Source organism: Buteo buteo, chromosome 7 (assembly GCF_964188355.1).
Source record: "Buteo buteo chromosome 7, bButBut1.hap1.1, whole genome shotgun sequence".
NCBI classification, from domain to species: Eukaryota; Metazoa; Chordata; class Aves; order Accipitriformes; family Accipitridae; genus Buteo; species Buteo buteo.
This window is the reverse complement of record NC_134177.1, coordinates 42,613,045-42,629,773: the sequence shown is the minus strand read 5'-3', so window position 1 is coordinate 42,629,773 and position 16,729 is coordinate 42,613,045. Positions and strand designations below refer to the sequence as shown.

The window sequence follows — 16,729 nt, the reverse complement described above, 5'->3', positions numbered from 1 at the left end:
GGGGAGCCGAGCTCAGCGTCCCCCCGCACGCAGCCACGCCGACCCTCCGCAGGGGTCTGGGGATCGGCGAGGAGGAGGAGGAGGAGGAGGAGGAGGAGGGGACGGTGGTGGTACTGGGGCATGTGGCTGCCCCCCCAGGCCACCCCAAGGAAAGTGGGGGGGCAAGGGGGAGCCCGTCACCCTTTCCACCATGGTCTTCCTCCTGTGACCCAGGGATGCTGCGCCCCCTCCCCAGAAAAACCTCACCAGCCCCTCAAATCGCTACGGCTGACGGACGGAGGATCCTCCTGGCTGCGCCATCCCTGGCTCTGGCAGCCCCGGGAGGAACCAGGACCTCCAGGAGCCGGGACCTACCCTGCCCCATACAACCGGGGCTGGCAGAGCGGGCACAGGCAGGCAGGGGTTAAAGTGCCCTCCCCAGCTGCATGTAGCCAAAGGAAACATAAAGTGCCAGAGTCATCAACCCCAATATGTCAGGGCGTCAGCCAAGCGTTCAAGTGCAAAGACCGCCCTCGTTCAGCCCGTGCCGGCACCGCTGCCCTCGTCCCGGCGGTGCGGGCATCGTTCCTCGTCGGTGCCCTCGGCCGCATCCTGCCTGCGGGCTCAGCCATGCGGGGAAGGGCCTGGACCAGGCGCCGGGACCAGATGGGAACCAGGCAGGAGGGATAACGCTCCGCCGCGCATAAGGGGAAGGTAGAGCCACCGGAGCGTGAAGTGCCAGGACGCGGGTGGCATTGGCAACCGGCCCGGCTGAGAAACCTGAGGGGACCCTGTCAAGGCACTGCCACCACCTGATCCCCGCTCCCGGGGGCGTTGATGCCGGACACAGCCGATACATTTTGGGGGGAGCACAGCAATGCCAAGGCTTTGGTTTGGCGTGGCTGGGGCACATGGAACCGCCGGCACCTGGCATCCAGGCTAAGGAGCCACCGCTGCCCCGGCACAGCTCTGCCTCCCAAAGGGATCGTATCCAGCCCCGGCGTGGCAAGGACCCGCACCCACAGCCCACCACCCCGCCGGGCTGCGAGTCACCGGGTGCAGAGTGAGCGGCAGAGGGTGCAGCCCCACAGCTCCCATTTCCCACTCCTTACCCGCCCCGCTCCCAGGGATTTCGAGGAGCTGAGGGCATCCCTCCAGCTGCCCCAACGGGATGCTGCTGGGCACCACGACCCCCTTGCGCTGCCCAGTGCCAACATTCCCCTCGTCCCCAGCCCGCCAGCGCCGGGCAGTGCCACCCCTGCCCAAGGATGGCCACGATGCCATAGTGTTTGCCGCTCTCCGTCCCCCACCAACTCCCCCAGCCTCCAACTCGGTACCACAGCCTGTCCCCGCTCTGTCCCTTAAAGGTTCCAACGGAGAGTCCCCTCCATCCTCCCCAACCAAACCCCGTGCCCCTGCAGCCCCCCACAGCCCCCCGCAGCATGAGGCCCTTCTGCCCAGCGCAGCGAGCTGCCAGGAAGGCGACAGCAGTTCGGCTGAGCACATCGCCCCTGTTCACGGCAGGAAACCACGCTCCGCTCGCGCCTCGCAAAGCGCCGCAGCAGCACCAGCAGCACCAGTAGCAGCACCAGTAGCAGCACCAGTAGCAGCACAAGGTGCAGCTGCTGCAGAGCCGTGGGGGCAGCAGGCAGCCCACAGCACCCCCCCCCCCCACCGCTGGGGGCGGCTGGTTTTCCATGCATAGCTCTCTGCATGCACGCAGGGGTTTTTCCACGTGCCTCCCCCAGCCGGACACGCTTCCTGACCACTCCTGCCCATAGCATCAGCCTCTCCACGCCACCACGCGACCACCCCCCCCGGCTTCGCATCTCTTCCTCTTTATCCAACGCACGGCATGAGCTGAGCGCTCAGATGAGCCACCCGTAGGCCACCAGGAGCCCTCCGCCGGCTGGCCACCCTCTGATGTGACACCACGCAGCAGGCCCTGGCAGTGCCACGGTCCAGGAGGACCAGGCTGGCAAGCGCCCTGCCGCCCGGCCAGGCGGGTGGCCTGGAAACGCACGGAGATGTCCAAACCAGAGTTTCCCCCACGCTGCACCCGATGAGCTTTATCTGGCTGCAGACAGCGACCTAGGCAGGTATGCTTGCACGGCCCGACCAAAACAGCCCCACCAAACCATCGGGCTTTATTTTTACTTTGGTTTTCATGCTGTTTTCACCTTTGCAAAACCAACAACAACAAAAAAAACCCCAAAACCTACAAAGCGGCTGAACCTCTCTCCAGGGCTGGGGGGGGGGGAGCACCCACCCACATCCAGACACCCATCACCCTGCGGTGACACAGCCCCGGGGGAAGAGACGCTGCCAACCCCCCCAAACTGCCCCCACCTCCGACTGCGGCACAGCGGCAGCATCCCTGCAGCAAGAGCCGAAAAGCTGAGTCCTGTGGTTCCTCCCCGCTACCAGCCGGCCCCACGCAGCCTGCCTGGTGTCTGGCTGTCTGCCTGGCATCTGCCCAGCCCCTGCCCGCCAGCCCACGCATCGCTATTTCTGGCCTCTTGTGCAAGAGGTTCCTCCAGCCACAGCCACACGAGCCTCAGCGCTCCCCCACCGCGGCCAGACTGGGGCTGGCGGTGGGCACCCAGGGCTGGCGGTGGGCACCCAGGGCTGGCGGTGGGCACCCAGGGCTGGCGGTGGGCATCAGAGACCAGCTCTGGAGTCGCCCACACCTCCAACACTGGCGTGGGGCAAAGGGGGTGTTTTTCTGGGGAAATTGCGGAGAAGGAGACGATGGTTGGGGAGCACCATGCAAATGGCAGCGTTGGACAAGGATTAAGGGAGCAGGCAGAGTTCTTTGGCTGGGAGAGGTGAAGCCGACGCGTCCTGGAGCCAGGGCAGGGACACAGCCGGGGCTGGAGAGCCCAGGGCTGCGGTGGGAGACGCCAGCCCAGAGCCCGGCTTTCCGAGCTCCTCCAGCGCCCACTCTGCGGGGCTCTCCGGGAGGATCTGGGCTGTCCCTCGCCGGTGCAGAGCAGCAGCTATCCCCTTGCAGAGGTCACAGAGAGGGAAAAGAGGAATAAATTAAAAAGTTTCCACCCTCCCCACCAAGGAGCACAGCAGATCCTTCCTGCTGGGCATCCTGAACGTGCTGCTCCTCAGTCCAACTCAGCATTGAACTTCTCCCCCAGTATCACTTTCCTGCGGGACAGGAACCCCAAGGTCTGCGCTGCATCGGCCCCAAGCTCCGCTCGCAACCCCGGGGCATGGCTGAGAGGAGCCCGGAGCGCAGGGCAGCCCCTCCTGCCCTCGGGGAGCCAAGCAGGGTGCCAGAGCCGGGGCAGGTCCTCCCCCAGCCAACCTGGGGAGGAAGGCAGAGACCCCGCCGCGGCAGCAATGCCCTTGGCCTCTCAAAACACCAGGCAGAGAAGGAAAGAAAGGTGGGGGCTGCTCACAGGAAAAAGCCTCTAATATCAGATGAAGGCCTGGGCCAGCTATCACATCGGGTCTCTCTTCTGAGAAGGAGGAGATCGTGGCTGTTATCTGCCAGCACCGCAGACCCACGCTGCTCCTCTCCCACCCAGCCCCAGCGCCAGCGCCGCCGAAACGGCTCGGCCAGATTTGCTTGCCACCGCAGGACCTGCGAAGGAGAAGGAAGAGGTGTTGGTTCGCAGCGTCGGAACAAAAACTGCCCATGGCAGAAAGCCCCAGTCCGAGCACAAAGGTCTCCCTATCTGCCAGATCTTCAAACAATCCCTGAACTTTGCAGCTGGAACTTATCTCGGGACAAATCTGCAGGACATCCTCCGCGATTCTGCTTAGGCTGGCCAGGCTCCGCTCCCCAACTACAGCCAAGAGAGCCAAGAAGTATTGCTGCTACTGATCTACATATGCAAATTGTCCTGCTTAGCAAACACTGATAAAGTAACTAGGGATGGGAAAGCCAAGTCTATTTGAAGATGTCTCTTGGGGATGCAGCGGGATCGGTGTGCTCCCTCCGGCTGGCTCCCGGTGGCTGCTCCGGCCGACCTCGGCAGGAGGACAAACCCAGCAATGCCGTGAAGCAGTGGCACAGGTGCCATTTTCCTGGGACGGATGCACACTTTAGTGAGCTGCCCTGGCTAAACCAGGCTCCTCTCTCTAACCCAAGGGAATATTAATCCCCTGCCAGCACGGGGGAAAGCGTCTCCCTCCGTTTGCTGCTGCAGGGTTGGCCGCAACAGACAGCGTCCAGCAGAAGACAGAGCAGAGCCATCCGCTGGGAGCCCAACTGGCGGCATCACTGGCCATGCTGGGCAGGAGGGGAGGAGGAACCAGCCGAACAAAGAGCCCCATTGCACAGAAGTGTCTTTCCAGGGGGGAAAAAAAAAAAAAAAAAACCAAACCAGATTTCAATAGACTTACAATGCAAATGTATTCAGGCCCCGCAGGGCACTTCTTGCTGTAGCCAGCCACCTAATGAAGGCTTCTGGTGCGTCCTGCTGCTGCTCCTGCCTGGGGACCACCGATTGCCCCACAACCGGCCACTGCTGCACCGAGCCTGGAGGTCCGGGGGGGGGGCCACCTCCGAGCCAAAGCGCTCGCCCCCATGGCGGGCACAGCCCGTGGCACCCCTGGCACTAAAAGGGGAGCTGCGTCCCCTCCTTCCCTTCCGCAGGGCACCGGGGCAGAGCACGCAGCCCAGTGCTGCTGCCCATCACCTGAATGCTGCTGAGCTGGGGAGCTCAGCATCATCTCTGCCCCAAATGCTGGGGGGCAAATACCCAGCCAGTGGGACCGTGTTCAGCTGACGGCACGCAGAGATGTGCAGGGATGCTGCAGCCGGGTGAGATGTTGGCATCTCTAGGCCGATGAGAGCGGGTACCGCAGCCATGCCAGGGGAGAAGAGGAAGCCGCCCCCCCCGGGAACGCTCACACCAATTTTAAGGATCTGCTTTGGAGGAGATGCAGGTTCGCGATGCTGGGCAGCAGCCAGATTCCCACCGCAACCACACTAAGCCGACGCAAGAGCTGATGGCAGAGGGGAACAGGCCAGGGGAGAGCCGGACCCAGCCACGGCAGCTTGCCTACAGCCCAGACGCACCCCCCAGGGCCGGCTCACCCACCGTCCCCCTGCCCAGTGAGAGACAGGGACCCCCGTCCCACCGCACGCCTGTCCTGCTCGGCGTTCGCAGGGTGCTGGCGCCTGGAAGGGCTGTTTCTCCATCCAGCAGATGCTGTGGCTGCTGGTGGCCCTGCCCCGGGGCAGAGATCCGGGGGGTGCCCACGGGCAGAGCCGGTCACAGGTTGCCCTTCCAGCTCCTTTACAAGCCCTCCACTATTTGCCCATCACAGGGAAGTTACTCCAACCACCAGCACTTACTGCTCTCATTTAAAAGGTATGCTTTTAAACAACAACTCTTCTACTCAAAGGCTTTTTAACCTCGTGAACTTTTGCATTTATTTATGATTTTCTTTAACAGCGCCAACCTGCCCCAGCGTTAACCCTGCAGTCCCCGTCTCGGGTAGCACCGTTCTCCGGGGAGGCAGCCCCACATCACGCAGGGGTCGTTGTCACGCTGCCATCAGGGGGGTTTCATGGAGAAAAGCCACCTCCCGAAATGCTGCCAGGCCCCAGAGCAGATGGAGATGGTTCAAAGGTCCCCAAGCAGGCTCGCACACCCACACACGCACACTGCGGTTTTATACCTTCGCCTAAGCAGTTAAAATTAAACACCGAGACTCTCTCTGGCCTTCTCTGGCCAGAAGAAGAACTTTCAGTATCTTCACAGGGAAGCAAGCGCTTTCCAACAGTGGAGAAATACGATGAAGTAAAAATTTAAAAAATAAATACGAGGACACAGAGGTGGTAGATGGGCTCTTGGGGGGGGACAACTCCCACCCACACACCTCCTCGCTTCGGCACCGACTCCCAGATCCCCTCCTGGTGCTAAAGGAGGGGGAAATGGATGCGCAGACAACGCAACGCTTCACCTTCCTGGGCGCTGCGGGATCGCCGCTCCTTTGCCTCTCGCACGCCGTGACCTACCCCAGACAGAAAGAGATGCACCAGGATAAACTCTGGACTTTGCTTACTATTTTCTGCTCTCCTTTTGCTAGGGTTTTAGGGGATTTTCCAAGAAAGGGACGAAGAACCAGCAGGGTCCAAGGGTGACTCAGGCCAGCAGGACAGAACCCTGCCCGCAGCGCTGCCCCATCACCTCCCCGGCTGCGGAGGAGTTTCTGCGGGATGGACAGAGATGCCACTTTCGCAGTATCGTGTATTTGCCAGCAGCAGCACGAGCTGAAAGCAGAGATGGAGCAGCAAGAACAAGCCCTGCCTTTACCCAAACCACGCCAGGAGCCCCCAGCACAACACCTACAGCAATCCAGCCCCTAGCTGGGTGTGCAGGGATGAGGCGACGGATGCCCCAGAGACTCCAGACACCCCAGGGCCCCCTCACCACCTCAGCCCTTTGGTGCACACACTGACACGGCTGCCTTTCCGTGCCCACCGCCCTTCGAGGCGGGGACCCCACGGCTGCCGGCAGCCTCCCTTCCCATTTCCCAAGGTACTAGTGAAGGTGGTGTGGCAGGGCGAGCAGAAGAGCCCACGTGACTCCAAGCTCTTTCCATGACAGAAACTGTAATTCCAGCTAAACAGAGGGCTGGGGATTTCATTTACGGCACAGCTCACAGCCGCAGCATCCTGCCGTAACCAGATCCGCCAGCCAGCCCCACCGCGGGCTATTCCAGCTATGCCAGCGCTCCCCAGCCCAGAGCTCGCATTTCTGGGGTGCAGGGTGCCGCACAGGGCAGGTCGGGGGCTCCCGAACCCAGCAGCCTTCCAGAGGAGCTTCAGGAGCTCCTACGGCATCCCACCTCCGTGGCAAAGCCGGCCTCTTTCTCCGCTTCCCAAGGGCAAAGCAGGGAAACCCAGCGCCGAGTTTGTTCCACCTCTGTGCACGCTACCTGGCTGCCGGGCACAAAGCATCTCCCGAGGAGCATCACCGCATCCCTCCTCTCGGTCACCGGCACAGCCGCCTCCCGCCCGCTCAGCTCACCCTCTCCTCGTGGGTACCTACCCGCAGCACCGGCCCCTTTGCCCCAGATTCGTGCCGCGGCAAAAGGGAGGTGATGGAGGCAGCACCCAGCCGAAGCATCGCCGCACCCCGGCACACCCTGACCACCTCCCGGCATGGCCACGCGCGGCACCGCACATACTCAGCTGTGAGGCCAGCTGCGTGTTTAGCCACAGGGACAGGTGACGGCTGAGATGAAGGGAATTTTAGTCCCTTCCACGCTTCGTTTTTAGCCATCTGCTCGCTGACGCTCAGATTTTGTTGGTCCCGGGTGAGCTGGCACAGGCGTTATCTCAGATGCCAGGATCATGTATCTGGCTGTCACACGCGCTGCTCGCATGCAATAGCCACAAACAGGGGCATCTTGCAGATTTCCTCGCTTTAAATCAGATTAATCATGAGCTACTTAAAGGAAACCACTGTCTTTCCCCGGTAATTCCCATAAAGACAATATTCAACGCTCCTTCGCTTGCTGTCCAGATAGAGCTGCCGTAGGTTACGGTGAAACAGCCGGGGGCCGACCGTGTTCAGCCACAGCCACAGCGCTGTTAATCTCCAAAATTCACATTAAAATACTGAGAGACGCAGGCAGAGCAGTGCTAACCGAGTTACACACAGCCTGGACTGCTGGCAGGAGAAGCCAACAGCACTGCAATCAGGAATTTTTAATTATATCTGAAAAATAAAAAGAAATGAGAAGAAAACAATGGGAGCACTAAGTTAACCAACTGTCCAGAGAAAGGGGGATCCAGGCAACGACCGCACGCGTTTTACTGTACTCGCAAATTCTGCTTTTAAATGTCAGCGCCGTCGGTGCACACAGGCACCCTTATAACGCGCAACAAAGAAAAGTGCTGACGCTCGGGAAAGGCTCGGGACAAGGCTGGGGAGAGCTCATCGCCACCGCCGTCAACCGACCTCCGCGCGGAGCCCGGTTGTGCCACGGGGCAAGGAGCCGGGCGCTCGGCAGAGGGGACGCTGCCTCCTCGGATGAGTGCAGGACCTGGGGACCATGATGGAGACCCATCTGGGGGGGAGGAGGAAGAAGATGAGGAGGAGGAAGGGGTCACATTTAACCACAGCAGACGCAACCTTGGATTTCAAGGTCTTGCCCAAAAGACTCACCCCGACCGGCTGCAAAGGTCTTGGTCCAGCCTCCTCGAAGGGCGGACCCCTCCGAGTTATGATGCTGGGACCATCAGGGACTTGCGCTGTGCTCCAGGGAAGCCCCTTTAACAGCATCCCCCCGGCCTGAGAACAGCCTTGCACAGTCCTGGGTGTTTGGAAACATTCAGGAGCATTACCCAGATAGAAATAAAATGCAGGATCTGAGTGTAAATCAGAAGGATTTGTGCTTGGTCGCTCCAACATACTGGAGCCTCCTCAGCCGCTGAGCAGCTCTCCAAAAACTACAACCAGTGCCCGCTGACGGGGAACTGGAGAAGGGCTTGGGGCGGCCCTTTGAAGGCGACACATCGAATGCCCTTGGTCCTCACCGCAGGGCTGGGAGCAGGCTCCCACGGCCGGTCCCCGCCGATCGGGGAGAGGCACAAACACACGTGCCCGGCGCAGTATGGAGACACCACCGAGAGCAGCCACGTACTTTGGACATTTCACCTCCAGACGGCTTGGGAAGGTGAAATGGAAACCGAGCGGTTCTCCGGCCCTGTAGACTAATGCGATAAATATAAATTACGCTAAACGTTAAGCACGGTTCGACAGCAGAGCCCTTGCTACCCAGGCCGTCTTAAACCAGCACGATACAGCCTTGGGGAAAAACCACCCCCCCAAACAATCGAGCAAGAACAAAATTAACTCAAGTCAGCTGTAGAATTAGCGACATAAAAAGTGACATTCCCTAGCTGTCAGGACTGTGTTTGAACTGGGATTAAAGCTGATGCAATAACAACTTCCAGGCCGCTGGAAGTAGGACAGCGTGTGATGGGCGACAGCGCTAGCTGGCTGCGCCTTCAGTGCCACGAAACAGCCCAGTCACTCGCAAAATAACGTTGTCCTCAATCCGCCCAGCGAAACGCCCCGGGACACCTCGCCGCCCCGGCACGCTTCTGCTTCAGTGGCTCCAGGACTTCCCTGTGGGACATCGCAGGGTGTCACCCGAGCCAGAGGTGTCCCCGTGAGTCAGGTCACACCTGGAGGAAGAGACTCTCCCGCAGTGTCCCAGCCCCAGATGTGGCTCCTGGGTCAGTGGCACATCACCAAGAGCCAGCTGCAGGGGACCCACCGGCCACCCTCCCTCCTCGCGTGCCCGAGGATGGGGCCTTGGCACGGGATGCCCTCGGAAGCGGGACAGGGATGACACGGGGCCTTGGGGTGACCTTAGTGGCGGGACGGGGACAGCAAAGGGCTGGGGGTGGCGCTGGCCGTTGGATGGAGATGGCACAAGGGTTTGGGGTGGCCTCAGCCGCGTGACGGCACGGGGCGCCCTTGGCTGCGTGACGGGGACAGCCGGGGGACACCGCCAGATCCTCGGCCCTGCCACAGCATGGGGCGCACCGACCGCGTGACGGGGACGGCACGGCGCCTCGGGACGGCCTTAACGGCGCCACGCCACGGGGGGGACGTGGGGACGAAGCGGCACGGGGTGCCCTCGACCGTGCCACGGCTACGACACGGGACCTCCGGACCGGGACGCCCCTCGACCACGCAGCGGCGCAGGACGCCCTTGACCGCGCGACGGCCACGGCGCAGGGGACCGGGGAGGGCCACCCTCATCCCCGGCGTGGGATGCTCCGGGACGCAGGGTGGTGGGTGACCCCCACCACCACCACCACCACCCCCCCACGGGGCACCCCCCCCCCCCCACCCTTCCCCACGGCACCCACCTGCCGAAGAAGCGTCCTCGGCGTCCGAGCTGCCGCCGCTGCCTCCCTCCGGGGAACTGCCCGCGGGGGGACCGGCGGGGCTCGGCGGCGGACTGGGGGCGGCGGGGAGGGACGGTGGGGGCGGCGGTGGGGGGGGACCGCGGGCCAGGGCAGCCTCCAGGTAGCCCACCTTAAAGCGTTCCTCAGCCAGCGCCCGCTGTAGGCGACGCAGGTGCCGGCGACAACGCTCCAGTTCCCTTTCCATGGCCCGGACCGAACCCAGTTCCATACTGGGCGCCGGTTCTCCCGGGAACTCCGCTTGCCAATGCCTTGCGAAGTCCGCCCGGGCCGCTTCGCCCGCCGCCATCCCCCCCTCCCCGAAGTTTCTCCCCCCCCCCCTCTTCTTCTTCTTCCTCCTCCTCCTCCTCCTCCTCTTCCAGCCGCCGCCTTCCGCCCCCCGCCGCGGGGCCTGACGTCGGTGCCCGCCCCCGGCCCGCCCCGCCTCGGTACGGCCCCGCCGGGGCGGAGAACGGCACTTACCACCGCCCCCCCCCCCCCCCTCCACCGGCTCCGGTAAAAGAAGCGACCGGGTTACCTGGAACCGAGTAGCTTCGGTTCTGCCGTTCCCCGGGGAGCCCGGTCAAACGCTTGTCCCGGCTTGGCTATGGGATGGATTTGGGGAGCCCGGGAGGGATGCGGGAACGGGGCGGGGGATGCTGAAATCCCGGTTGTTTTCGACCTTTGGGTTCTGGGGGATGTGGGCCCGGAGGATGCTGTGCGGGCGAGGAAGCGTGCGGTGCTGGCAGCGTCAGAGCAGTTAATAAAGCGAGAGCTAATGACACAAACAATCCCACGCGCTGCGAGAAATCCGTCCCCGAGCCAGGAACGGGAGCCTCGAAGGAGCCGGGGGGGGCTCCTGTGCCACCGAGCTGCCCTTCCCCAGCTACCAATGTGCCCTGGCCTTGGAGCTCTGCCCGTCTCCTGGCCATCCTCATCCTCTGGCCGGTGACACCCTGCCTGCCCTGTGGGGTCTCGGGACGGGTGGGCCATCCCCGCCAGACAGAGGGGCAGGCAACCAACTCCCGCGGTGGGCGACGAAGGCCGGCGGAAGGCTTTTCGCCCACGCTGTGCCACGGCACGTGTGCCCGCTGCGTTTAAGCTGCCCTGCCCCACGGGATGAGGCTTTCCAACCCCGCACCCTGGGCAGGGTTGGCGGTTCCCCTGTGCCATGCACGACGCTGGGGCATGGGACCTCGAGGAGTGCCAAGGCAGAGGCAGGAATCTCCAGGAGCTGCCTTCCCTTCCCTCCTCCCATGTGCTGCACGCTGGCCGGGGATGACTCACAAGCCTGTTGTCCCTTATGCCACATGGCCGTGCCCCAGCAGGAACAAAGCGCCCTATTTATTTACCCACGGGGCCCAGGCAGTGTCGCAACAACCGCCTCCTCCTTCCCTTCCGTCACCACCTGAGAGCAGGGGGGGGCTGCACAGGGGTGGGCACCTCCCTGCATGCCAGTCCCTGGCTCTCGTGCCTCGGCACCACGGTGTCCCTCCGGCACAGCCGGACCTCCCGGTGTAGCCTTCCCGCGTCGGCTGCCCCTTCATCACCCCATCAGGGTTTTATCTCCGGTGAGAGCTGCGCTCCCAGGTGGTCCCGACAGCTCTCACCTGGAAGCAGCAGGAATTTGGGGGTGCTGGATGAAAGTGGGGGACGGGCAGCCTGTCGGGGGCTCTTTGCGGGAGCTCCAGCCCCCACCCAGCAGTAGCGTTAGGGGCAAAGACACCCAAAACACGCCTTTGGGCTGTGGGACCCCTGAGAGCTGAAACAATCCTGCCCAGGATGGGCAGGTGCCCAGCGCTCAGCGGTGCCCCAAGCCCAGTGTGATACCTGCTGGAGAGGTGGGGAATCCCCGGGGGTCAAACCCCTTCGTGGAGGCTGGGGAGGAGGGGGGGAGTGCCACGAGTGGCCTGATTTATGCATGGCGACGGATAATTACAGCTCTTTCATCATCTGTCAGGGCAGACGGGCCCGGCAGAGCCTTACAACACATTTCTGGCTCCCTGTCTCAGCCCATAAATCTCTCCAGCGCACGGCGATAAATCAGCCGGGGCCGAGGGAGCAGGGCCTGGGTGGGCGTTCCTCCCGGCCTCCCACCCTGTAATGGGCACCTAGGTAGGAAGCATCCAGGACGAGGTGGGTTCGGCCCAGCGGGATGCACTAATTACAGGCGGCAAGTGGCATCCGATGACCCGTGATTTACGGTCTGGCCTTGCCCGCTTCCGAGAGCTGAGGCTGGATCCCTGCGGGGCCAGGGCTGCCCAGAGCCGAGATGCTGGGAACCCCCAGCAGTGCTCCCCAGTGAGCTCACCGGGGGCTGTGGGCAGGATGGGGACAGCCTCGGGGCTCCTGCCTGCCCTCTGCCCAAGCATCGCCCCGGCTGGGACTGGCTTCGTGCCCAGCTCAGCCACCTCCGGATCTGCTCCGTACTGCACGTCCTGACCTCCCACACCAGCAAAAACTTCCCCGCGGCAGGGATCTATCCTGCTTAGCTGCGTTCTGGACAGGCACGTCTCTAAGTGGGTCCGGCATGCACGTCCTGCCGGCGTTCAAGCATCCTGAAGAGCCCCTCGCTCCCGAGCTGAGCTCACCGGGTAAGTCAGTGGCCGGTGGAGCACCCGCTCCTAGGCAGAGCGAGACTGGGCGGCCAGAAGGCTGCTGGGGAGAACAAGAGGACCATAGTGAGTGAGCACAGGTGAGTGCTCAAAAATATTTGCAAGCTTCACCTCCCTTTGAAGTCCTTCTGCCTGGTCCTCCCCTCTCCCTGAGGCCCCGGCTCCTGATTTATTGGGTTCCTGGAGCAAAGGCACCTAAATTAGCTCCAACTTCAAAGAGCCAAGAGAGGAGAAGGGCAATAGACAAATAGCCCCCCGCTAATTGTGGCTATTGATCAAACACGAGCCGGGACGATCAGATAGGAAGGGATGGATCAAGGTGGGGGCACGTTCTCCCAGGGCTCTGCTTTTGCACCGGTCACCCCAACAATTTGTCAGACCCGCTCCTGGGCCATTTTTCAACACGTTACCCCTCACGCAGGAAGGCGTTTAGCGACCGCTTGCTAATGAAACGATGGCTAAACACACGTGGCCGTCCCACGCTGCTCAGAGGACGGGGACCCGGCCCTCCCCATGGCCTCCGGACCTGCCGCACCTGGCAAGTCCTCTGTCCCACCAGCTTGGGGATGCAGGGAACAAGGAGCTGCTTTCAGCTTCTTCTTCCCCAGAGTAAGTGGCGGGCAGGCCCGGCAGCACCAGCCCAGACAGCTCTTCCCCCCCCGGGCTCCCCGCTGCTGGGAAGGGACAGGAAGGCTCTGGAGGCAGGTAACACTTTAGCTCTTTTATCACCTGCCCCAATCCCCCCTGCCACATTCCTGCTTCCTTCTCCGCAGGGCAGAGGCGTGCCAAGCCCCACACATTCCTCCACCGGCTCCCGGGGGCTGCTCCTGCCCAGGCACCCACCCACCTCCGTGCCCACGGATGCTCCCGGCTCGCCAGGGTGCAGCTGCGTGGAGCAGCCCTAAGGCACGATCTCAAAGGCAGCTCAGCGCTCCAGCCCTGTACCTGGGGCAGGAGTCATTTTGTCTTCTCCCGCGCTCAGGTGCAAGACTCACTGCTCTCCTCAGCAACCCCATCACTCCGTGCCTCAGTTTCCCCTAGCTGGGAAATAACCAGAAATGCTGCGTCACCACTGAGTGTGGGGGAGCAAAGCCCAAGCCCCGTGCCAGGGTGGTGATGCCGCGTGGGGCTCTGCCCCACGGCACCGTATAAAACCCAGGGATGACCTGGCCCAGGCTGAGCCGCCAGCCTGCCCAGCAGAGGAGAGGGCAGAGCAGCACAGGGAACTCCTGCAGCAACCAAACTCTTAGCAGAGACTAAAGCAACCGCTTCAATGAGTGCTTGGTAGAGGTCCTTCCCCCCTCGGGGCCTGTGAGCACCCCGAGGTGCTCTGGGCATCCCAACACCAGCACCCCACGCTCCTCCGGCTTGGCACCGTGCTCAGGAGCATCCCCGCGGGCAGAGGCCAGGCAGGGCTCACCCTCTGCCTCTCCGCAAGGCGAGCACACCTGCAGGCAGGTAAGGAGGGTCGAGAGGGAGCCACGTGACGAGCCCCGCCGTGGGGTTTTTAGAGGCGGCCGCGTGTCCCTGGAGGAGTGTCTCCCACACCTCGCAGGAGGCAGGACCGCAGCAGCACCTCTCCCGCTCCCCGCCTCGCCGCGGCCATGTCCGGAGCGGCCGTGGGGAAAGGCACGGCGCCAGAACCCGACAGCTCGGAAGAGGAGCTGGAAGCGGGGGCCGCACCCCGGGCATGCTACGGGCAAGGTCTGTGGGTCCCCCAGGGAAGGGAAGGAGCCGCCCGCCTGGGGGACGCCGAAGGGATGAAGGTGAGGAAGAGGAGCAGGCCGGTGCGCTCTAAGGCCAGGAGAATGGCTGCCAACGTCAGAGAGCGCAAGAGGATCCTGGACTACAACCAAGCCTTCAACGCCCTGCGGCTGGCCCTCAAACATGACCTCGGAGGCAAAAGGCTTTCTAAAATCGCTACCCTCCGGCGAGCCATCAACAGGATCACGGCTCTGTCCCTGTCCCTGCACAGCACCGGGCGCTGCTGGCCCTGCGCCCACTCCGAGTGCCGCAGCCGAGCCGGGCTCCCCGCGCCGGAGCCGGGGGTGAAGGCCAGCCACCCCCAGTTCCCCTGGGATCCCAGTTCCGCAGGCGCCGCCGGCTCGCAGCGCTGCCCTCCGTCCCCTCTCTACGCCAGGTTTTCCCCCGAAAGGCAGCTCCATCGCTACGAGAGCCCCAAGGAGGATCGCTCCGTGCCCAACCATGCCTATTGCTCCAGCGGGATCTACCACCCCGGGCTCCGAGGCGCCTGCCAGCAGAGATACGCGGGCACCCTGCAAGACCCCCTGAGCGGGACGGTCCCCTGGCAGCTGGGCTATTGCCAGAGCTGGGGCCACCAGCAGTGCCTCCCCATCCACTGACCCGCAGGGCTGGGGTGGCGAGACGGCGCTGGGAAGGTAACGCATCCGTGGGACAAACGGGGTGGGTGGGGGGAGCGGGAAGGGACCGTTGCGGGCGAGAGAAGCGCCGCAGGATGCAGAGCTCAGCTGCGACGCCGGCGAGAGCCGTGAGCCCCCCGAAACGTCGTACGGGACCCCAGCGCTGCCCGGCTGTGGGTCTCCGCTTTGCGGGAAAACTGGGGAAGGCGGAAAAGTCCTCTGGAAGCGCCAGCTCCGTGTTTCTCGTCGCGAGGTCTCGCTGTTGCCGACTGTCACTGTTATTTATTCTCTCTTGCTTGCTCTGTGAGAAAACACGACTGACAAAGCCAACACCAGGGCACTGGCTGTTAATATGTGTGGGGTGGACAGATGGGCCGTGGGGATGACGCTAAAGCCCCTGGCTGGCTGGTTGCTCTGGCTCCCGCCGGTGAAGGAAGGGAGCAGAAGCAGGGAAAGGTTAGTGCCCGGGGACTTTGGATGCTAAGCTCATTGGTGCAGACGTTTGTGCCCAGCAGATTTGCGAGGCCAGGCTGGGAGGGGAGACAGATGTCGGCTTTCATAAAACCCACTCGTCCGTTCGCGGTTTCCTCCTGATCGTGGCAAAGTGGCTTTGGTGGGACGGGCCGACAGCGTGTGCCTGGCCGGTCCCAGCGGCGGGGAGGAAAGGGGAAATTTTACTAAAAAGGCCCCTTTGGCCCCTTCCCTCTGGCTTAGAGAGCTCGGACCGGCTGGGAGGGCTCCCTTCTGCCCGAGGCTCAGCAAACTGGAATTGCTGCAGGAATTAGGCAGGGTTTTACAGCCACGCACACACCACGACCGGCAGATTTTTGGATAGGGCAAATTCCCGCAGTGCTGAACCCCCGCAGAGCTCCTCCAGCCCCAGTGCTCCCAGCCGAGCCCCCAGCGCTGGGTGCCCACGCACCAAGGGCAGTCCGAGCTCTTTCCCTGCCCGGGGTTTGGGGGGGCACATGCTGGAACAACCACCTCAACCCTCCGTTCTGGTGTGCCAGTCTCCCTCCCCAGGGTCTCCTCCTCCTCCCTTAATCCCCGGGTGGGACAAGGGAGCTGGGCAATGAGCAGAGGAAAGCTAGCAGCAGCCAGGAGAGAGAGCTCTTTGCTCAGCAAAGGAGCCTCTTTAAAGTGCTGACAATGTGAGGCATCTCGGCTTTAATCTCCAACAGATGTTCCCCTTACCAGGAGAAGGCCTGCAGCGATGTCCACTGAAGGAATCCTGCTTCTCCCAAGAGCATCCCTGCTCTGGGGGGGCTTTCCCTGCTCTGGCTCTCCCCAGAGCAGCGCATACCCCTGCTCTGCCCCGTCAGCATCCATCACACCGGAGCGAGAGCCCAGCAATACCAGCATTCAAAGAAGGTTTAAGTCAAACCCAGCCCTAAGGAGACATGAAACAAATTTGCCCCCCACCCAAATTTGCATCTGCAGGTTTTACCCCCCAGCTTTGGTGGTCAGGCAAAGCGAGACAGATGGAAGCAGATGGCCAGAGAAGCAGGAGGGGGGGGCATAACTCTGCGAGACCCCCCCGAAGCAGGGTCACCCCACTGCTCTCAGGTTCACATTTATGAAATGCGGGTCCTAATTCTGTCCGGAGGCTGCAGGTCGGGATAATTCCCCGGGTGGAGGGGGGAATCTGGGGGGGGGGCAGCAGCCTGGCAGGCTCTGGGCAGGGCTGGGCAGCAGGTCCCAGCTGGCAGCAGGTTCTTTGGGCACCTCTCGGAGAGGGAGAAGGGACTGGGTGTGCCCCGTAAATGGTCCTCACTGCCAGGGAAATCCTTGACAAATTTGGAACTGAAGCATAGCACAGAAAGGGTGGAAAACTTCCATCTTATCCAGGCTCTGTG

The 16,729-nt window shown here is 62.7% G+C and overlaps 2 protein-coding genes across 3 annotated transcripts in view; one reads left to right on the top strand and one right to left on the bottom strand.

Moving 5' to 3' along the window:
- Positions 1–10,498, bottom strand: part of ABR (ABR activator of RhoGEF and GTPase) — a 42,116-nt gene extending 31,618 nt beyond the window's left edge. The window contains exon 1 of one of the 2 annotated variants that reach the window (XM_075032809.1): positions 10,416–10,498. Coding sequence is in view for 1 of the 2 variants with exons in the window: in XM_075032807.1 (XP_074888908.1) it covers positions 9,842–10,109 (268 nt within the window). In the remaining variant the exon portion in view is untranslated. Of the gene's footprint in view, positions 1–9,841; positions 10,187–10,415 lie in introns of those variants that run through there. The other variant, XM_075032807.1, reaches the window with a different exon arrangement.
- Positions 10,499–14,096: 3,598 nt separating this feature from the next.
- On the top strand, positions 14,097–14,855 carry BHLHA9 (basic helix-loop-helix family member a9). The gene has a single exon (XM_075033365.1). The coding sequence runs from the start codon at positions 14,097–14,099 to the stop codon at positions 14,853–14,855; it is 759 nt and encodes a 252-aa protein (XP_074889466.1).
- The last annotated feature ends 1,874 nt before the right edge of the window (positions 14,856–16,729 follow it).